This window comes from Suricata suricatta, chromosome 3 (assembly GCF_006229205.1).
Source record: "Suricata suricatta isolate VVHF042 chromosome 3, meerkat_22Aug2017_6uvM2_HiC, whole genome shotgun sequence".
NCBI classification, from domain to species: Eukaryota; Metazoa; Chordata; class Mammalia; order Carnivora; family Herpestidae; genus Suricata; species Suricata suricatta.
Window position 1 is genome coordinate 26,886,441 of NC_043702.1, and position 22,760 is coordinate 26,909,200.

The 22,760-nt window shown below is 42.3% G+C and overlaps 1 protein-coding gene, 1 non-coding gene and 1 pseudogene across 3 annotated transcripts; 2 read left to right on the top strand and 1 right to left on the bottom strand.

Annotated features, from left to right (window-relative positions):
• The first annotated feature begins 1,531 nt into the window (after positions 1-1,531).
• Positions 1,532-3,381, top strand: LOC115286943 (annotated as a pseudogene).
• Positions 3,382-13,340: 9,959 nt separating this feature from the next.
• On the top strand, positions 13,341-15,639 carry LOC115286397 (gamma-crystallin B). 2 transcript variants are annotated; one of them, XM_029932938.1, is made up of 3 exons: positions 13,341-13,349; positions 13,448-13,696; positions 15,364-15,639. In XM_029932938.1, the coding sequence occupies exons 1-3, from the start codon at positions 13,341-13,343 to the stop codon at positions 15,637-15,639; spliced, it is 534 nt and encodes a 177-aa protein (XP_029788798.1). The 2 variants fall into 2 exon arrangements, with proteins under 2 accessions (XP_029788798.1, XP_029788799.1); XM_029932939.1 differs by having other exon boundaries at positions 13,448-13,690.
• Positions 15,640-17,936: 2,297 nt separating this feature from the next.
• Positions 17,937-18,042, bottom strand: LOC115288801. Its single transcript, XR_003907197.1, has one exon. It is a non-coding gene; the product is annotated as a U6 spliceosomal RNA (small nuclear RNA).
• Between the last annotated feature and the right edge of the window lie 4,718 nt (positions 18,043-22,760).

Below are 22,760 nucleotides of genomic sequence, written 5' to 3' on the forward strand. Positions count from 1 at the left end.
AGCAGCAATTTGACCAAATGAATGGGAGTACAGATTTCCCTTCTTCTGAGGTTTGGATGTGCCACCTTTCTGCAGAAACAGACATTTGGTTTGTTGACTTTTGCTGGAAATGGTTGTGTGTCCCGATGTGGTGGGGTGGTTGGGGAGACCGATGTCACCTTTTCCACACGAGTTCAGTTATGGCAGTAACTGAGGTTTACCAGGAGGCCTGCAGCTCTGGGTGGGAGACGAGAGCTCTATCAGTGACCTGTGGTCCCTGCATCCACTGTCTAGCTTCCTAGGACTTTGTTGGGTTTTCCTCTGTCTAGCCCTGCTAGTTGTGAGAGAACATTTTTTTCCTCTGTGGCTATTGCTGTCTCTCCTTTGGCCATCTACACATTTGCTTCACATGCTGCCCAAGGACTTACCCAAATGGCATTGTGAACACTTACTGCTAGCTGTGGCTGGCTCTCCGTTCGGAGCCCTCCATGAATCACAAACCATCGTGTTTCTATATGCCCACGGATGACAAAGACGAGTCAAGAGGTTGGCAGCGGTGGAGAAAGCTCTTCGGGCAGTCACTGGGTTCCATCAAGCAATGACACTCCAGGAAAGGAAAAATCAGGCAAATCACGATGCTAGTTTTGAAAACAGAAAGCAACCTTAGAAGACCCTCGGTGAGAGAGAGGGAATGGAAGGATCCTACATGTTTTCCTGCTCTCACAGGGTCTCGGGAACTCTCTTTATGTTTAGCCCACAGAGAAGTGTTTAAGCTCAAAACAAAACATACTTATTTTCAAAATTTGCTACTTTTCACAAGCAACTCAAAGTTACACACTTAAAAATTGAGTTTATTTTTCATCCCATGAAAGTAATATATACTTTTGGTAAAGAAAAATAAGGCAATCAAAAACAACAAAAAGGAGAAATAAAACCATAAAACTAGGACCTATCACTTTGCCATTTATTGATAACCATGACTGACATCTTGGTGTACACGTTCACTGACCTAATCTATTTTTCCTCCTACATAAGCATGTGCAAAATGCTTTCATCAAAACCATATCATACTGATGAGGCACATTTAGAAAGTGTAATGGTCTTTCAATTAGAGGATTTTTCTGGTCACCCTTCAAGTCCTCCTGGACCTCAAAGGATTGGTCACGAGTCACCCCCAATGGAATCACCAACCTCATCTCAGCAGTTTCCATAGGCAAACACCACAAAATGCTGGGCATGTAATGTATTTCTAGAGAGCTGCATAGGATGAGAAAGTGCGCCCTTTGTCTCCAAGGTCATAATGGCTCTGCTGACTTCAATTCCTTTCACCGGAGCTAGTGAGGAGAACTCGAAAATACCAGAGAGAATGAGAGCCCCCTGCCCCATGATCCCAAATGAAAAAAGAAAAGAGAGAGAACATAGAAATCCCCTCACGCACCACCCCCAGGCCCCTTTGTGTTGTTCTTGCCAACGCAGCAGCCCTCCTGCTATATAGACCGGTTGCCACTCTTGTCCCCATCACGCTGGACGCTGATCATCGCTGCCGACAACCATGGGGAAGGTGAGCCACCCGAGGGGCCATGCCATGTCTGTTGAGCGCCGACTGTGTTTGGGATGCTCCCCCCGCTGACTTCTGGCTGTCCCCTTGTTTTCCACCGCAGATCACCTTCTACGAGGACCGGGGCTTCCAGGGCCGCGCTACGAGTGCACCAGCGACTGCCCCAACCTGCAGCCCTATGTCAGCCGCTGCACTCCATCCGCGTGGACAGCGGCTCCTGGATGATCTATGAGCGCCCCAACTACCAAGGCCACCAGTACTTCCTGTGGCGCGGGGACTACCCGGACTACCAGTAGTGGATGGGCGTCAGCGACTAGGTCCGCTCCTGCCGGGTCATTCCTTACGTGAGTATGAGTCATGCTTCAACCGGACTGATGCAAAAGTGTCACTGATCCGTCGCGGTAAATTCTAGTGTGTAAAAATCTCATGACTAGCTCACAGTAAAGTAGCAATGCCTAACTCTCAAACCTTAAAAACAATTGTGAGTAGGCTTTTACTTTTTTTTCTTACTTAAGGACAAGATATATATGTGTATATATAGATATGTATATGTATATATAGGACAAGATTGTTTTTAGGGCTCAAGAAACCACAACACCATAGCCTCTAAAGTTACATTTGGTGGTTTTTAGCTGATCCTTAATTTCTAAATGAACACCTCCTTGCTCAGGAAAGCTAAAAGCCTATGTAGATCATTATCTTTTATTGATAGAAAAACTTGACAGACTATGCGAAAACAATACAGGTGTAATGTGCCCTGGGCGTATTAGCTAATGTTTTCTACACAGTCTCCACGACATAAAGATCTAGAAACTAGAATGGTATGTTTCACCTTCCTCCCTGTCCCCCAGGGTCATTATCAACTAGCTTCTCTCCAGGGTCATTAATTGAGATTTCATGGGACACAGTCCTCCTCAAAGGGCTGCTTAAAGTTTCTTAAACATGTTGAATTTGCTTCCTCCTTCCTGATGACACCAAACTATGTGGTATGACAAGCAGATTCAAGAAGTGAAACCAAAAATAGGCTAGAGAAATGTGCAGATGCAAAAAGACATACAAATAAAGAGGCATTTCTTTGAAGCAAGAACCTCAAATGGATCACCTGACTAGGTAAAATGTCAGACACATCAGAGTAAATACAAATTGTAAATTATGAGTGAAAACTGACTTAGAAACAAGCTTGTTAGGACTCAGTTATATGCAGCCATAATGGAAAAGAGAGAAAATCCTCTTTGCAGACTCACTAAATACAGTTGGGGCCGATGGTTTCCTACAAAAGACTTTTGTGACCTTTATTTCATTGTTTGTTTCTTCCACAAGACAGGCCACTGATCAGGTCAGTTTTATTTTAATATTCTCCCTGACTTGTTAGGAATGTCCAGCAATGCAAGGAGAGGGCCCCTATGCAGCAGGATGATTTGAAAACCATGCTTCATGTAGGTGGAGGCGACGAAGTCACTTTTACTGAGATCAGGGATGCACACAAGTGATTTTCATTCTTCTGTTTATTGTCACAACAGACCAGCTCTCACAGGATAAGGCTGTACGAGAGAGATGACTACGGAGGCCTTGTGTCCGAGCTCACTGAGGACTGCTCCTGCATCCACGATCGCTTCCGGCTCCATGAACTCCACTCCCTCCACGTGCTGGAGGGCTCCTGGATCCTCTACGAGATGCCCAACTACCGGGGGCGGCAGTACCTGCTGAGGCCGGGGGACTACAGGCACCATCATGACTGGGGGGCCACGGATGCCAGGGTGGGCTCTCTGAGACGGGTCATCGATTTGTACTAGGCTGTCCGTTTCTTGTTACCCACCTCAAATGCAATAAACATATAAATCGTGTTTTTGGCACTAAGTGACTCTTATGTTTAAATAATAACTGCGTTCTAAGGAATGGTGACCCCTGGCAACTTACCTGACCTTGAAGATCAGGTGTTTTCGACGGCTATGGACTTCCTGGGAAGTACGTAGTCATGGGAAGTACTCACGACATGAGAAGCAGGGAGAAGGAAGCACTGTGCCTGCTTCTACAACCCACCATCCGAGAAAGAGAGGAAAGGGAAATAGAATGAAGACCTATTAGACATATAAAAGAGAAAATAGAACGAGCTGTGGCTGGGACACCAAAGACAAGAGATTGCTGGAAAGCTTAGGGCAGCTGATGTCTCATATAAGATGAGTCAAGAAAAGCGGAGCGAACAGGGTTTTTTATGCAGAATTCCCAAGGTAGAGAAGGTCAAGCATGCCTGATGAGTTCAATTGATAGGAAGAGTGTGTATACTAGGAATTCAAGGGCCTGAGTTGTTCCTGCTTCTGCTAATTACTAGTAAAGTGGCCAGGTCAGAGGAGTTTTTTTAAGGGACTGTCCCAGTTTTAGCAACAAAAGCCCTATACCCTGGAAAGCCCCGCAGTCTCAAATAAACGGTGATGGCTGGTTACCCTACTTAACTGGCTTATCTCTTTGATCAAGTTACTCCTTACCCTCTCTGTACCTGAATTACCTTATTGAAGACTACAAGTGCATAAGAAATTCCTGCTTCACTAAATCTTAGGATAATTATGATGAAAAGATAAGGAAAGATTGTGAACACACTTTGTTATTTCTAAATTATTTTACAATAATTATTATATTATTATTCTACATTACAAATGCAGAGAATTCATGTATCCTCAGTGTCCCCTCAAATTCAACAGTGCAATCAGGTTATCTTTATTTTGGATTCCAATATGAATTTTTATCAAGACTCAATTACCAAAGACTCAGTCATGCAGAATGAAGTGTTAATGTTTACTCCCTGCACACCTCTGGAACTTCTTTCCACTATACTAAAGCTACTCTCCCAGAATGCCAATTCGCTTTCCAAATTTATATATAAGCAGAAATAGTGCCCTGTCCCAGTTAACTTTTTTAAAATTTCTTTTCTTTTCTTTTTTTTTTTTTTTAGTGTTTTATTTATTTTTGAGACAGAGAGAGGCAGAGCATGAGCGGGGAGGGGCAGAGAGAGAGGGAGACACAGAATCTGAAGCAGGCTCCAGGCTCTGAGCCGTCAGCACAGAGCCTGACGCGGGGCTCGAACACACGAACGTGCGATCATGACCTGAGCCGAAGCCGGACACTTAACCGACTGAGCCACCCAGGCGCCCCCCCAGTTAACTTCTTAGTTAAAATTGATAAGCTGATTTTAAAATTCAGAGGCGCCTAGGTGGCTCAGTCGGTTAAGCACCTGACTTCAGCTCAGGTCATGATCTCACAGTCCGTGGGTTCGAGTCCTGAATCAGGCTCTGTGCCGACAGCTCAGAGCCTGGAGACTGCTTCTGATTCTGTGCCTTCTTTTCTCTGCTCCTCCCCTGCTCACACTCCGTCTCTATCTTGCTCTTTCAAAAATAAACATTAAAAAAATCTTTTTAATTCATAGGAAGTGCAAGGGACTTAGAGTAGCCAAAACAATCTTGAGAAAGAAGATCAAAGTCGGAGTGTTTCTCGATTTCAGAACTTACCACACAACAACAGTAATCAAGAGAGCAAACTACTAGCATCAGGTAGACATAGAGAAGAATGAAATAAACTTGAGTGTCCAGAAATTAACCCATGTGTCAACTGATTTTTGGGGTGCCTGGGTAGTTTAGTCGGTTGAGCATCGACTTCAGCTCAGGTCATGATCTGTACTGACAGCTCGGAGATTGGACCCTATTTCAGCTTCTGTATCTCCCTCTCTCTCTGACCCTCCCCTGCTCATGCATGCACACTCTCTCTTACCTTCTCTCTCTCTCAGAAATAAATAAATAAACATTAAGAAAAAAAAAAAAGAAAGGCAGTGAGGTGCTGGTATTGGGTGGACATATAGATGAATGAAATAGACTTAAGAGTCCAGAAATTAACCCATGTGTCAACTGATTTTTGACAAGGATGCTAAGATGATTCAATGGGGGAAAGAATAGCTTTTCAACAGATGGTGCTGGAACTACTGGACAATGATGTGCAAAAGGATGAGGTTAACCCCTTATTTCACACCATATGTAAAAATTTACTCAAAAGAATCAAAGACTTCAGTGTAAAAACTCAAGCTGTAAAACTTAGAAGAAAACACAAACATAAATTCTTTACAATGGCAATGATTTCTTAAATGTGACACCAAAGGCATAAACTACAACAAAATAACTTGGACTTAGTTATAATTAAAGCCTTTTATGCATCAAAGGACACTATCAAAAAAGTGAAGAAAGCCTACAGAAGGAAAAAAAATGTTTACAAACCATATACCTTAGTATATGTATCCAGAGTCTAGTATCCAGAATATATAAAAATTATATGTATACATAGCATACATATAATATATATATTATATATATAACAAATCTTAGAACTCAATAGCACAAAGGCAAGCAAGAAAATTAAAAGATAGGCAGAAAACTTGAATATGTATCTTTCTGAAGAAGATATACATATGGCTAATAAACAGAAGGAAAGATGTTCAACATTATTAGTCATTAGGGAAATTCAAATCAAAACCACATGGGATACCACTTAATATCCACTAGGATAGTAGTAATAATTTTAGGGAAAAAAACAGAGAATAACAAATATTGGTAAGGACATAGAGAGATTGGCACACTTATAAATTGCTGGTGGAAGCATAAAATAGTGCGGCTGCTATGGAAAACAATTTGTCAGTTCCTCATGGTTAAACATAGTGTTACCATATGACTCAGCAATTCCACTTCTGGATATATATTCAAAAGAATTGAAAGTAGTGTTCAAACAAAAACTGTTTATAGCAGCACTATTCACAATAGCCAAAAGGTGAAAACAACCCAAATGCCTATCAATGGATGATTGGATAAATAAAATGTGATATATCCATGTTATGGAATACAATTTGGCCATGAAAAGGAATGAAATATTGATGCATGCTATAACATGAATGAACTTTGAAAACATTATGCAAAGTGAAAGAAGCCAGTCACATAAGAATATATATTGCAGGGTTCCATTTAATATATATATTTAATATATATATAAACATTATATATCCATAAAATACCCAGATTATATATATATCTCCATGAAATACCCAGATTAGGCAAATCTAGAGACCCTAAGTAGATTAGTGGTTGCTTAAGGCTGGGGAGGATGGGCGTTTAAGGGAATGAAACTAAACAGTATAGGATTTCTGATGGTGATGATGAGCATGTTCTAAAACTGACTGTGGCAATGATTGCACATTATCTATGAGTATACTAAAACCATTCAACTTTAGGGGCCCCTGGGTGGCTCAGTTGGTTAAGAGTCTGACTCTTGATTTTGGCTCAGGTCATGATCTCATGGTCATAAGATGGAGCCCTGAGAAGGACTCCACGCTGAGCATGGAGACTGCTTAAGATTCTGTGTGTGTGTGTGTCTCTCTCTCTCTTCCCCTTTGCCCCTGCCCTGTGCTCTCTCTCTCAAAAAAAAAAAAAAGGCAAAAGAATTGTTTAATTCTATGCTTTAAATGGGTGAACTGTATGGTATGTGAATTATATCTCAATAAAGATGTTTTTTAAAAAAATAATGCTCTGGGGCCTGGCTGGCTCAGTTGATAGAACATGCAGCTCTTGATCTTGGGGTTTTGAGTTTGAGCCCCATGTTGGATGTAGAGATTACCTGAAAACAAACAATCAAACAAATAAATAAATAAATCTTAAAAAAAATAATGCTCTGCATGAAACCTTAAATAATGGAGATTCTTTTACAATAAGATTTCTTCTTGTTGAAGGAACTTAGGGGATAAATTGTACATATAAAGATCTACATGTTATCAAAATGTCATGGCTTTTATCAGTACCAAATATGCAGAAGATTTGAGGTTTTCTTGCTGGCCTAGCTAAATCATTGTGTTGTCCTCTGGTCACATGACTAGTGACATTTGAACTCTGTTGGTTTCTTGGGTCTTTTTCATATGAGTTTTCTTTTAACAAAAAATGAAAAGCCATATAACCTGTCTCACTGAAAATAACTTTGTTAATTTAGGATTTGGTTTTGTTTTAATCTGGTGAATTTATAGGCTTGGAAAACAGCATTTCATCCCATAAAGCTCAGTCCGCCACAAGTTTCCTTCTCTGTAAAATTACAGGAATGGACAAGATGACCTCTGTGTTTCCTTCCGGCTCTGATACTTTAAGACTCTATTGGGTTTCAAACTGGGGTATCTCGGTGGTTACCAATGCAGACTTTGAAGTCCATGGACTTGGTTTCTGGCTTGACCACCTAGTGGCTGGGTGACCTTAAGCAACTTGCTTACCCTCCCTGAGCCTTAGATTTCCTGCTTGCATAATCTAATGAGGAACACATGAGCTGCCTCATGTACAGAAGCTAGCAAACGGCAGAGGCTCAGTAAGCACTAGCCATGACTCTATCAGTTGTGTCTAATTGTGCTACAAACATGGACTCTATAAGGAAAAGGGGTCAGAATAAATGAGCTGTTTTCTAGAAAATTCTTTTAAGTCAAGGAAACGTGAACATCTTTAATGTCCCTTTGACAGTCACCCAATACTACTGTCTTAGAAGTCTATACCCAAATAAATAAATAAGGGATTACAGAGCCTTTTACAGTCAGTTAATGCTGATTTCTTCAGCTTAAGCAATCAGTCATTGGAGAGTCCACTAGAATTTACCAGAACTGTTAAGGGCGAAGATTTCAGGGTTTGTAGGGAAACAGCAAGCTAGTTGGATGCTGGCCCTTTGTAAATTACAAAAAAGTAGAAGAAGAAGAAGAAGAAGAAGAAGAAGAAGAAGAAGAAGAAGAAGAAGAAGAAGAGTGACATTGAGAAGTGTATAATTTAGTGAAGAGATACCTAGAAGTGTATAATTTAGAAGTGTATACCTAGAAAGGTAATATCTCAAACAAACCATTATTACATGTAGAGGCAATTAGTTTAGGCCTTGAAGGTTGAAAGACATGAGTTCAATTCCCAGTTCCTCCAGTTACTAGCTACATTGACCTTCCTGGATTTGTTTCTCTATGGTGATCAGTACTGTGATTAGACTTGGTCAGTCAGGGATCTTGGCCTGAACTTCTTCAGAGACCCTTACTCTAGACTTCTAGCTGTAATCTTTCCCATAGGACAGAAATCTGTGGGTCCCGGGAGACATGCCTACCCTTCATGTAGACCACACTTCTTTTACCTGGAGCTCCAGAATTCCCTCTACTTAGACCCTGGCTTCCAAGACCTAAGGGAGAGTCTCTGCCAGGAAAAGGCAGCTGTTTGTGGGAAATGGAGGGGGGCAAGGAGCATGTGGAGAGAGTATGTATATGTGAGGGAATGAGAAGCTGGAGGGGGCTTGGTTTCTGCTCTTGCCCCAGATCTCACAAACATTTGGGAAAGTTCCCATAATAATTGTGCTGTGTTGGCCATATGATATAGTTTGTGCCAGATTCCTGGTACAATGTCTGGACCGTACTAGATATTCTTTATGCAGTACGCTACTTATTATTTCATCATTCTGAGCCAAATGAGTGCTGTAAAATTTGCTGCAGGTTCAATCTAACCACCTAAATGAAAGTAGACATGGCTTCCTTTAGCTGGTCATGTCAATGAGGTGCTGATGAACTCAAGATTTCACTTGGGAGTCATTACCAGCGAGTCAGGAGAGAAGTCTGCTAATGCCTCAGGAAAAGGCAGCTTGTAAACTAAAATGTTTGTGTGAGGAGAGAGCTGAAGGGTAACGGACTATTTTCACTGAGGCTCCTAACAGGCCTCAGGCAACTATAATGGCTTCTAAATGAATAATTTTGTTTTTAGAAGAAGCCAGGCTTATACTAGATACTTTTCAAATATTTTGATACACAAGTTTATTTAACTATGAGTTCCTAGAGGACCTTAAACAGCTTTCTAATTTTTTTTTCTGATTTAAATGAGACCAAAAAAGAGTTTTGCAGTTATTTTTAAAGGAAAAAAAATTCTTGTACATAACTTTAGAGATAAACTCAGTATTCACATATTTCTGATAAAAGGCTCATGGGCCTGAGTGCCCTAACCTCTGGCATATTTTAGCCCGGACTGCTGGCTGATAATAGAAAGAGACATAACAAAACATGTACCTAGGACCTGAAGTCTCCATTGAGCAATCCATCTTCTAAAGCACAAGAAAGTAGCTAATAATCTTCTTTGTCATTTTCCTTCACAAAAGTATTGCTTATCACTTTTTCTTCATTTTCATTCTCTTTCTCCAGCCACCTCTCCTGTCTCTCACCCTTAGGCACTAGAGATAAGTTCTGAGACCTTCGTGGCGTAGCCCCGGTGATGCTTAACATGCCCCCATCCCACGGGAAGGCCTTGCTGCTGTCGGCCCACACCAGCCTACCAGGTTTCTGGGCCATTTTATGTCCCTTCAAGTCGTCCCAGGTCAGCAAAGGCAGGCAGAAGAGGAGGCATCAGAACCGGAGTGGTAGCTGAGTGACTGGGAGAAAGTGGCTTCCCTCCTCTGAGTTTCCACATGGGTGACCTCATGCTGGAGAATTATCGTTTTCAAAATAGAATTAGAATCATTATTTTTTCATGTTCTTCATGTTTCCAGGGCTCTATTTATCCACCTAATTGACTAGTAAATCATTATGGGGGATTTAGAAGTGTGACATGGCCCTTATTCTTGAGCTCATGACCTTGCTGAAGACAAGGAAAAGAAGAAACTCAATGAGGAAGGCAGTGCTGCTGTGCTAAGTTGGAGGGTGATGAAGTGGATGTTGATGCTCATAGAAGGGACAGCCAAGTAACAGCTGGTCTGGAGAGCTGGTGTCCTAGGAAGATGGGCCTAGGCTGCCTTGAAGACTGGGCGGGATTTGAGAAGTCTCTGGGAAGAAAAGGTGTTCCAGTATCAAGGAATGATTCCTTTCCCTGGGCCTGGATCCTCTCAGACAACTTGAATTCAAAAGGCAAAATGGGAACAAGTTCTCCCCAGGAGGCCCTCTTAGACTGCCAAGATTGAAAACGCCTGTCCCCACAGTTTTTCAGCTGAATTGTGTCTATTCCTATAATTTCTCTACTTAAACATAAAAGAGTTTAATCAAATAATGAGAGCAGGGACACTTCTTCTGACTTGTGCTTTACGTATCAACTTTTCTTTCCCATACTGCCTCAAAGACCCCCAAAGCACTTTAACAGAAAGGATACATGGCTCAATGGAAGGAAGAATAAAAGACAAACATGTTTAAAAAGACTCAGTTGATGATATGGAAATGAGAAAAGGGGCAAAGGTCTACTGTTAGCCAAGTCAGGCCTGACTCACCTGGTGGGTCTGAAGGGCACCCACAGGTGCACACAAGCACGTGAACACTGAGTCTCTGCTATGGCTCATGACAGCCATCAACCATGGGATAGGTGTAAAACGGGCCTGTCGCTGACCTCGTGGTAATGTGTTCTTGGGGGGATTTCCCCTGCTGTACCATGTTCCGTTCAAGTTACCTCTTCTGAGTGCAGCTGCGACCACTCCAACCTGCAGTCCTGGTGTAGCCATGGCAAGAGGGCGCATGCAGGTGGACAGCAAGAACTGGACACTCTGGGCTGGGACATGTGTGGGTGGACGCTGAGGACTCTATCTACTCTGACTGCACAGCCCTCGCCTATGTTTTTTCTGTTCTTGGTGCCTTGCTTCAAGACCACCTCCAAATGATAGTCATCATTTGATTGTGAAATCAAAATTACCAAGCAGAAGACCTTTGCGAAATTAGACCAAGCATTCCAATATGTGAAATTATCCATTGGTCACATTTAGTTTCCATAAAATAAGCAAAAGTGTAGACACTATGATGTCGAAGCCTGGAAACACAAACTTATTTATTTGTTTATTTATTTTTATGTTTTTTTAATGTTTCTATTTTATTTTTGAGAGAGACAGAGTGGGGTAGGGACAGAAAGAGAGGGAGACACAGAATCTGAAGAAGGTCGATCTGAGCTGTCAGCACAGAGCCCAACGTGGGGCTCGAACCCATGAGCAGTGAGACTATGACCTGAGCCAAAGTTGGACGCTTAACTGACTGAGCCACCCAGGCACTTCCAAACATATTTATTTTTTATTGAATTATGGAAGAACTCTATTAATATTATTGTCGTCAGCATTTATTAATGCTAAATGATATGATTTTTTTACCACTAGTATTACTTTACAATTTATCATGTAGTTTCAAGTCCATTATCATATTTGATTTTCATTGCCATTCCTATTTTATAAATGGAGGAAACCAAAGGCTAAGGAAGTGAAGTAATTCCAGAGACCACACAAACAGCAGCAGAAACTGCAAAAGTGTGTGCAGATGTGTGTAGGCATTGATCCTGAATGTGTTCACCATAAATGGTGTCTATTCAACAATTTCATGGTGTTTGTGAGTGCTGGGAAGAAAAACAACTTTAGAGGAAGCAATGGGAAAGCAAGGCATGGGGCAGGCAGAGTGGATGGTCACAGTTAGTGTCACTTGAAATGGTGTCGGTCCTGACAGCACCACTCACCCCTCTGCCTGCCCCCAGTCCAGGTCCCTGATGCTCTGACACTGGAAGCTGCCATACTACTGACAGGGCCTGAGTGCGGGCCTCTGACACAAGGCCTTAGGTCATAAACTTGTTACATGTCAACACAAATAACACCTTTTTATGAGGAGTAACTGCATTTTCCGAAACAAAAACATGTACTGAAAGGATTGGCGTTGTTATGTGTCTTTAATGTCATCTGGCCTCTGGACATAAACTCCAGGGAGTGAAAAAGGTCAATAACATCCTGGTATTGTTAGGAAAACTGTTTTGACCTTATGAACCTCATGAAATTCTCCCAGGGACCTGAAAGGTCCACACCTGTGAAATGCATACGATCCAGAGGCTCTGTCATCTGTCATCTGTCACCATCTCAAAAGTCTGGGGGAGTAAGCCATTGGTATTTTGAGGGATTGTGCGTTACTCCTTATGGTAGCTCAAGCCACCTTTACCAAGTGAGCAGACGTCCGACGGGGGAGGGGAAGAAAGATCTTAGGATGTAGAAGGAGGGCAGAGAACAGCAATCCTCTGGGCAGCTACCAGCAGAAGGAAAGATTTAGGCTCTCAGGGAGTCATGAGCAAGTTGAAGGTCATAACTATCTCCTTTTTCTCAGATCAAAGCCAAGTATTGAGGGCCTACTATGTGAAACCCTCTGCTCCAGGGCCCAGCGTCAGAAAGAAACAAGAGAGAATTCCCAGCCTCCAGGAGCCTACACATTTCCCAGTCAAGTATCAGTTTTACTCAAGATAGGCCCCCAAATAACAACGATGACCACAGAATCTTGAGCTTGAACTAAGCTTTGTGCTTTTTAATGCACTTTGCAGATTGCTTCACTTGGTTTCCTCTTCCTTAAGATTCCTGACAATTTAAAGTCTGATTTTTAGTAAGTTAAAAAAAAATACACCAGTCCTGGAGCAGAATGCATTACTTCGTTTAATTACCTTTGAGGAGTCAATTAAGCAAATTAGGTGACAAACTAAAAGCACGGGGGATAGAATTTCACTCATCCTTTTGCTCAACTAAAAGAGTAAAGACTCTTTTCATTTTGGTGGCAACAACAGCTTTAGTGAATTAGAACAACCCGAACCTACCAGAAAGAATGAGAGAACCATTCAGCTAACCCCAATGACCGCGGGGAGGGGGAGCGGGGAGCTTGCAAATCCCCTTACTCACCGAAATGGGCCCCTTTTGTGTGATTTCCTGCGGAGGCAGCAGTCAGGGCTGCTATATATACAGCGGCACTCCCCCTCGGCCCACTCAGCACCCAGCGAACAGCAAACACCTCCGGCTCACTCTCTCCAAAATGGGAAAGGTAAGTGCTGGGTCCCTGATGCCCGCTGTTTGCTCTGGCGCAGCATCTTCGGCGGGGACACGTGGCCTCATGCTCCTGTATCTTCTTCCATTTTGCAGATCACCTTCTACGAGGACCGGGGCTTCCAGGGCCGCTGCTACGAGTGCACCAGCGACTGCCCCAACCTGCAGCCGTATTTCAGCCGCTGCAACTCCATCCGCGTGGACAGCGGCTGCTGGATGATCTATGAGCGCCCCAACTACGCGGGCAGCCAGTACTTACTGCGGCGCGGGGACTACCCGGACTACCAGCAGTGGATGGGCCTCAGTGACTCCATCCGCTCCTGTCGCCTCATCCCTCAGGTGAGTGTGGCTCTGTCTTTGTCTCTGGTCTCTTTGGAAGTGAAAGCCATGAACAAATACCATTCTTTAACCATATTATTCCGACTAGACAGCAGAAAGTGCGAGTGAGCCTACCACATGCAGTCCATTCTAGAAGGATGTCTCAGATGGGAAGCCATTCATGAACCTTATGGTGTTTACCTTTTTAATCACATGTTCCCAGATTTTTATATTTTAAGTGGAATAAAAAAATTAAAAGGCCAACGTCTAATTAGGGAAAAACAGGACATACAGAAAACAGAAGTTGCCATCTGTGTAAGCTATAACCTGGTTTTTTTTTAATGTTTATTTATTTTTGATAGAGAGAGACAGAGCATGAGCGGGGGAGGGGCAGAGAAAGAGAAAGAGGGAGACATGGAATCTCAAGCAGGCTCCAGGCTCTGAGCTGTCAGCACAGAGCCCCACTCAGTCCTACACTGGGCTTGAACCCACAACTGAGGGATCATGACCTGAGCCAAAGTTGGATGTTTAACCAACTGAGCCACCCAGGCGCCCAAGATATAACTTAGAGTAGTCATTCTGAGCTGTATCAACTCAGAAATAATGTCTCAAAACTCATAGATAGATACACTCTGGGTTGGCTTATATTTTTATTTATTTATTTTGAGAGAGAGAGAGAGAAAATACAAATGGTGGAGGAACAGAGAGAGAGAGAGAGAGAGAGAGAGAAAGAGAATCCCAAGCAGGTTCCGCACTGTCAGCACAGAGCCTGATGCGGGGCTCGAACACAAACCATGAGGTCATGGCCTGAGCTGAAATCAAGAGCCCGATGCTTAACTGAGCCACCCAGGTGCTCCGAGTCTGCTGAATTGATAAAAATATGTTTGTTTCCTTTGGCTCACTTTCCTACTTAATATTCTCCCTGTCCTCTGGTTTTTATTCTGATTTCATGGTCAGTACCTATTAGTTCACCTAGAGGTATAAATTAAAGAAAAGGCCAAATCCAAAATCAAAGTTTGAAATTCACTATCTCCTAGAGAGTGATTGCACAGTTCTTAGAAGAATATGCTAGAGTGTGGGAGGCATGGGATATAGTGTCATCCAAACAGAGCTTAATGGAGATGGTTTTTGTTGCTGAGGGAAATAAAGACGTCAAGGGAAAAGACCAGAAAGGAAGTTTAAGCGCCAGAGAGGTTGACATCTGAAGTGAAACTGAGGTGATGAACAAAGAGATTAAAAAAATGTATTATTTTATTTTTTACAAAAGATTAATAATGCTGTGTTCCACAGTGTACAGAAAGAATATAGCACCATGTTGAGCCCTTTTTAATGAAAGTAATGTTATCAGTTGGGACTTTGCTTTCCAATGACTTACACTTTTCACCTTTGCAAAGGACCTGCTCTAACAACCAGCACTAACATGATAAATTTTATTTTGGACAAATCTTGGTTGCTAGGGACAGAGATGTGGACAGCAGTGAAAGGCTGCTGAGTTCTGTTCCTAACATTACCTATAAATCATTAGATGCCTGGGTGGTGGATGGGGGAGGGTAGGCTCTTTAACACCTGATTGTTCTGGAAGCAAATCTGGATTCCAACAACTCCTGGGCAGGTGTGGCCAGGGAGGTACAAGGGCTAGAACTTTCATTTCTCTCCACTTGTGTTCATTTACTTTTTCTTTTCTGCCACCGCAGCACACCGGCACTTTCAGAATGAGGATCTATGAGCGAGAGGACTTCAGGGGACAAATGTCAGAGATCACAGATGATTGTCTCTCTCTCCAGGACCGCTTCCATCTCAATGAAATCCACTCTATCAATGTGCTGGATGGCTGCTGGGTCCTTTATGAGATGCCCAGCTACAGGGGAAGGCAGTACCTGCTGAGGCCTGGGGAGTATAGGAGATACCTTGACTGGGGGGCCATGAATGCCAAAGTTGGTTCTTTCAGACGAGTAATGGATTTTTACTAAAGTACTTACATTTTCCCATTTTCTCCTTTAAAATCCAATAAAATATTTAGCTTGTGTTTCTGGCACTATAGAGTCCTCCTTTTCTTTCAATCTATTAAGCCTTCATAAGCAATAATGGCACTTCTCCAAACATAATGACAGATGTTTTCATAATGGGAAACAATGTCTTCTACAGGGAATAAGGAGTATCATCACCAGCCTTCTTATAAAGACTAACCCTTGTAGGCTCAAGGTTCAGTTCAATTGGGCAAACACCATTTATGCTTGGTTTTAAAAGGATAATTTTTAAGCTCCATTGATAAATAAGTAGTTATAGTAACACCCCAAGTTATCCTTCTAGATTATCTCCACCATCTTCTATATAGTCCAAGCCTTAGCTAATGAGGAAAGTTGTTCTCAGCACCTAGACCCTAACTTCAGCATCAAAAGCAAGTGAACAGACCAGTCACCCACACCTGTTACACACACGCCTTATCCTTCCAACAGCAGCCAATCCCATGTCCGGTGCTCCATTCCTCCATGAGGTTTTCAGTCCAAATAGAATTCACTGTCTCTTTGTTGCATATGCTTTATAGAAGAATTTCAGGATTTCTTCCAAAACCACATGCACGTAGGGGGACTTAGCCCCCTATTTTTTAAATAGGAAATAAATGATTATGAGCATACATGGAAAATAATACTAAGTGGAAAACAAGGAATTGAAATGTCCTGAAGTTTGTTTGATGGCCTGTGTGTGTCTTTCGGTATGTTTATTTCCCAGGGGTGAGGCTTGAGCCCAAGTTGCATGTTGTTATCTACAGCACTATGTTGGCTCCATTCTTAGTACCAAAACCTAACAGAAAGTTTTCATGGGGGTCCTACTACACAGAGCAAACAACATCCTTAATATCATCCTGCAGTAATTAAATATGGTTCTTGGGTCTGTTTCTTACAAAGTTCCACAGTGAAATTGATGGCTTCAGATCAAAATTCAGCTAAAGGACCCCATTCTTTGAGATTCTAATGAAATGGCTGAAATGTCATCTCACATGGACTGGTAGACTTGTATACCCACTTTCTCCAACATGTACAGACTCAATGTCTCATGTAATTCTAGAAAGGGAATGGGCTGTTTATGCTTTTCCCAGTAACCTCCACTCTGAACTCCTGCCTTGTCATTGGGTGGACCATTTTGTTCTTCCCCATGTGACCAGCCCCATGCATCTCAATGACTCAGATGAGAGACAGTTTCTTTTCCTTGACTTCCTGGACTATCCCTCACATAAAGCATTCATGTGTGCAGACAACTTCATTATGGAGGTTGTAGGAGGAGAGATACAAGTTTAGATCACAGCAGTACAAGAATACAAATTTAATATCAGGTGACCCTGCTCTAAATAGTCTGCAAGCTCCAATCTGCAAGCAACTGGGCAGCCTGGTCTTCTTTCTCATTCTTGTTCCTCTCTCCTCTATTCTGAGCTGTACCCACATGACTGTTCATTTTTTATAGTTTCCTTCCATCCCATGTCCTCAAGGGCTCCATATCTTCATGTCTATGAAGAGAGAAAGCATCTAATTTGTTGCTTAACCAGAGTCATGTTTGAGACTGAAAATATCCATCCAGGAAAACTGGAGCACAAGGTTAGGCGATTAATAAAAGTTCTTTCCCTGGAAAATAGATTCTTGAATTTTGGTATTAATTATTCCTAACTCTCAGTTCTTCAACCTTTGAACTCCCAATGATAGTGTTAGCTTCCTGGAGACATTAGCCAGAATTCTCTGTTTGTCAGTAATAATAACATCAGGCATAAATTAGAAAGCCAAAAGCTTCTTGGAGTGCTGAATATTACATTATTTGCTTGGTAAGCATAAAATCACAGAATGCAGACATGGAAATTATCCTGAAACACTTGAACTGAAACACATAAAATTAGAGACCCCAGATGTCATTGGTCAAGTTTTTCTTCTTGAAAATTATATGTCCATCCCTGGAGAACAGGCATTAAAAAACGTCAACAGAGGGGAGTCATGGCGGCAGGAGAGGGAATGCTCACACTAATCCCTCACCCATGTTTCCTCCTCTCCATCCTTTCTTGAAAGTGTACACTGGAAACTCAGAGAGGTGAAAGGGTCTGAGATGAAAGCAGGCTCCAAGAGTGGAATGCAAGAAGGGGTACCCTACATGATCCCATTAATCTTTACCCCATGACAACAAAAACACAATTCAAGATAATCCCAGTATCAGCCTAAATACCCTATAAACACCGGTATTTCCCATAGGTCCTAGTTTGTAATATTCCCAGGTTTTATATCTTTTTTTTTATATGGAATGCTTCAAGAATTTGCATGTCGTCCTTGTGCAGAATGGTGCTAATCTTCTCTATCTTGCTCCAATTTTAGTATGCGTGCTGCCAAAGTGGGCACCAGAATCTAAAGCTTTTTATTCCTCTTCTTCTTTTCTCTCCCTTTGAATCTATAGTATCAGCTGGCCAATCTAACCTTATCGAAGACCCACCAAGCAAAGCAACTGAGGTCATTCCATAAAGAACTGCCAAGAACTGCCATACTGATGTCTCCTCTCAAAAAGTGCTCCTCCTTATGGGTTCTCTCTCCAGTGAACTGTCTCACTGCCACAGGGTTAGGTCCTGATGTTCATTCTGTCCTATCCCTTCTCCTCCAGACTTTAGGGATGCTTCTTTGTGGGTTTATTAAAGCAAAAGTGACTATCATAACCACTTGAACAAGAAGAAATGTTTAACACAAAAGTTGATTTGGTCCAAATGGAATGCCATAGGAGGTAAGCAGAGCTGGGTCATTGGCTGCCCCCTGTCTTCTTGTCATTTACTGAACAGTCATCAAAGACAAGCTGAGAAAGAGAACCAGAGGCTGATGCTCTCATAGTGTTGCTTTGTCTCTCTCCCAGCTTCCCTGTTTGGGATAGTTCAATCTACCTAACTGCCAACCGGAGAACTTTTCTCATTTAGCCAAGCATGCATACTATACAAATGCTACATGAATTATGAGGAAGCAGGAGGGGGTTTAAGATCAACTGCTGGCTGGACCTCAGTCACTAGCAATACTCTGGAATTGGCCACTGCTACTGTAATACTAATTTGGCATCTCAGGAAACACAAAAATTAGACAGAATTACCAAGAAACAGAGGGTTTAGGGGATAACACAACATTCCCATTTTCTCTCTTTTGCTTACTCATCTCCCCTGTTATAAAGGCCCGTTAAATAGATCGAATGCAGAGTGCTGGTGTCATTCTACACACTGAAAGTTGCAAATACTGAACTCTGATGTGAGTGCATATGCCTGTTGTGCTGACCATTCAAAATAGGTCTCATGGACTGTTACAACAAGGGTTTTTGACCAGGGAATAACATTCATATCCTCCAGGCATTTAATGAGTTGCCTTTATGTGCCTGTCCATTTTGATAATCAGTGAGAATACAAAAATCAAGGTGGAATCGTCTAGAAAGGAGCTCTCCTCATTTGTTTCAAGGATCTGCTGTCTAAATAAAATAATTAGATAAGTAAGTGATCATTACCATTACAGTGGTATGAGCAAGATGCTTGGTAGAACCAAATAGGCAGTTTTAAATTCAGCCTGGATGATTAGGAAAGGTTCAAGAAAATCTTAACAGAGGAATTGATACCTGAGTTGAATCTTTAAAAAGGAGGTAAGATTTCTCTGGGTGAAAAATGTAGAACTGGTGTCTCAGGGAGAAGGATCATACATTAAAAAACAAGAGAAGTATATAGCACAAACTTCCAGCTGTAAGATGAATAAGTTCTGGGCATCTAATGTGCAGCATAGTGATTATAGTTAATCATACTGTATCATAAACTTGAGAGTTGGTAAGAGAATAGATCTGAAATGTTCTCACCACAAAAAATATTATGTGATGTGATGCAAGTATTAGCTAACACTATGGTGGTAACCATCTTACAATATATAAATGTATCAAATCAATATGTTGTACACCTTAAACTTATATAATGTAGTATTTCAATTATATCTCAGTAAAACTAGGGGTAAATGAGAAATGTGAAAATAACATTGTGCATTTGGCAAACTACAAGTGATTCAGTGTGATCAGTCAGGAAGCCTGGAGACAGGCGAAGGACCTCGGGCAGGTATGCCACGCTAAGGACTGGTACTTGATTCTGGCTCGGGTCACGATCCCAGGGTTGGGGGATTGAGCCCCATGTCAGGTGCCATGCTGAGCACGGAACTGCTTGAGATTCTCTCTCTCACTGCTCCTCTCCCCTGCTCTCTCTCCCTCTAAAAAACAATTTAAAAATTAAAAAATGCCATGGACTGCATAACTTAAACAAACATTTCTTTCTCACAGTTCTGGAGGCTGGGGAGTCTAAGGTCAGAGTGCCAGTAGATTTAGTGTCCGGTGAGAACCAGCTTCCTCGTCCAAGGAGAGGAAGCAAACTCTTCCCTGGCTCTTCTTATAAGGACAATAATCCCATCATGATGTCTTCACCCTCATGACCTAGTTATCTGTCAAGGCCGCATATCCAGACATGGTACAGGGGGTTAGGGTTTTAACACATGAATTTAGAGGGGACATAAACATTCGGTCCATAGCAAGGACATGACTTGATGTGTTTTGCTTCTTTTTACTTTATTTTACTAATTTTTTTTTACTTTTACAGAGAGAGAGAGAGAACAAGTAGGGGAGAGGAAGAGAGAGAGAGAGAGAGAGAGAGAGAGAGAGAGAGAGTCCCAAGCAGGTTCCACACGCAGCACGAAGTCCAATTCAAAGCTTGATCCCATGACCCTGGGATCATGACCTAAGCAGAAATCAAGAGTCAGATGCCCAACCGACTGAGCCACCCAGGTTCTCCTATGTGTTTTGCTTCTGATCACCCTGGCATCTTGACAGAATGCAGCTTGGAAGAAGGCAAGGCTGGACAGAGTCAGGAGACTGTGGATAGTCTAGTTGAGATATCGTGAGAGTCCAAGAAAGGCAGATGCAGTGGTGGTGTTGTGGAGAGGGCAGCTGTTGGGGGAATGGGTAAAGGAAGCGAAGCCAGCAGCCCCAAGAGAGAAAGAGAAAGATCTGGAAAAAAACCACAAAACACACATACACAAAAGACTGAAGTTTAGTACTATGCATTTTCTGACCCCTTCACCTCTTTTCCTGTCTAGTCAGCTTTATCATTTAAGTGCTAGTATTTCTGCTTTGATTCTTTTATATGTGCATATAAAACTTTGTAGAACAAAGCAGAGAGCTCTACTGCCTACATGGTTAAGGAAAATAATGGATAAGTGCTAATCAAACATTAGCTGGAGATGGTTAAAATATGTTTTCTCTACCCCCGCCCCCCAAGAAAGAGTAAACCAGAGTAGTGTTTTAAAGTTTGATGCAAGATGATCTGGTGCGGGTTAGAAATACAGACCCCTAGAGTCTTTTCCGCGTCAAATTATGCAAAAATCTCAGGAGAGGGTAGAGCCTGGCATTTGCAGTTTTAACAAGCCCAGATGATTCTTAAGCACACTGGAGATGATTTGTAAAGTCCTTGCTTCCCCATATATATGTGCAAAATGACTTCAGAGCAAAGAAATTTTTCAGGCATCTTTGAGAAGATTGGTATGTTCGAGAGAGATAAATAGGCTGAAGTCATTCTTAGTAATGTCGCACTGTTACTAACATGATACGTGTACTTCATGCCCGTCTATGTTGAGTGTGTGCCAAACACCTTGTACACATAATCCCATTTATTTATGTCAATGTCCCTCAGCCAAAGACCCCCAGAACACATGTCACCAGACAAGCTGGGCTTATTACTTGTTACAGCCAGGGCAGACACACACCGCGGGAAAGCATGCCATGTCTCAGCCAAGGGCGTTAGCGAAGGACGTTATTATAGGATTTGTACTTTGGTTGGGTGATTTGGGGAAGAGTCTGAAAAAGGAGGGGTTCGCTCTGAACTGGATGTTGTCTGAAAGTGCAGGTAATGATATGATTCGATACCTCAATAAATCTACCCGTGGGGAGGGCAGCCTAGAACAAGGATTAAACTACAGTTGATAAAGAAGTAGCAGTTAGTTGTGAGGGCAGAGAGGGGATGTTCGGTACTGTGTGGGTGACACAGTGACTTTGTTTTTGCGCGTGCTTAGACATTATGAAGTGGCCTTGTTTTGTCTCACTGATCATGGTCTCAGAGGAACCTTGCCCGCAGGTCATAGTCTATGAGATGGTTTATGTCTAACAGAGGAGAAACATGCCCTCGCTCTGAATGCCGGGACAGCTTCGGAATGCAAAGACCTCTCTCTTTCTTTGTCTTCTTTCTTTCTTTGTCAACTTACTATATCCCATGAGACAGGACCTAGGAAATAACTCAGGTTCTGAGAGGTTATGTGTCTTGCCAAATTCATGTGGCTCTTAAGTAGATGTTCTGAGTTTACAAAGCTTTACTGCCTTCCCGGGCCAGGGCCCTGCAAAGGGGAAGTACCTTAAAAAGCAATATACTTCTTAATCTTGGACCCAAAGACCATAGAAATCTTTCCCTTGGTTCTTATCACAAGCTGAGCTCCAGGGGCTGATTTCTAGTACTTGAAGTGCACCCACCAAAGGAATAGTAGCTATGTCTTAAAGCATTCGGTCACCACAATCCAAACTAAAAAGATCAGAAAACAGACCTGTGTCCTGCACTAGACTGGCAAATCGTATAAAGAAAAAAATGTTGAGTGACAGTGGTCTCTGTCATTAAGGAAAATTAGACCACACTTGTGGCATTCTACACCACAGACAGCCCCTGGAAGCGTGGGACACTTCTAGAAAGGAATAGATTTTCCCGCAGAAAATACATGGGGCCCAGCTGAATCATACCCGTAGAGACATGACTTTCAGGTCAAAAGTTCAGACTGATGTGCTGATAAATTTAGAAAATACTAAGAATCCACATAAAAGCAACTCTAGGGATGCAAGCGGGACACATTCAGAACAACGTTGGAATATACCAGAGAATGAGGGCAAACTCTACAGGCATTTCCACTGAATGCAGCATGTAAAAAGGATCCATAAAATCCCCTTACTCACCCCCGGGGGCCCCTTTTGTGTTGTTCTTGCCAACGCAGCAGCAGCCTGGCTGTATATACCCGCTGCGCTGCCGGCCCAG

What these genes read in the sequence shown, in the direction of transcription:
- LOC115286397 (XM_029932938.1), top strand. An exon ending in GCCTCATCCCTCAGGTGAGT is followed by an intron (nt 13,697 to 15,363) that starts GTGGCTCTGTCT and finishes CTGCCACCGCAG; the next exon opens with CACACCGGCACTTTCAGAAT.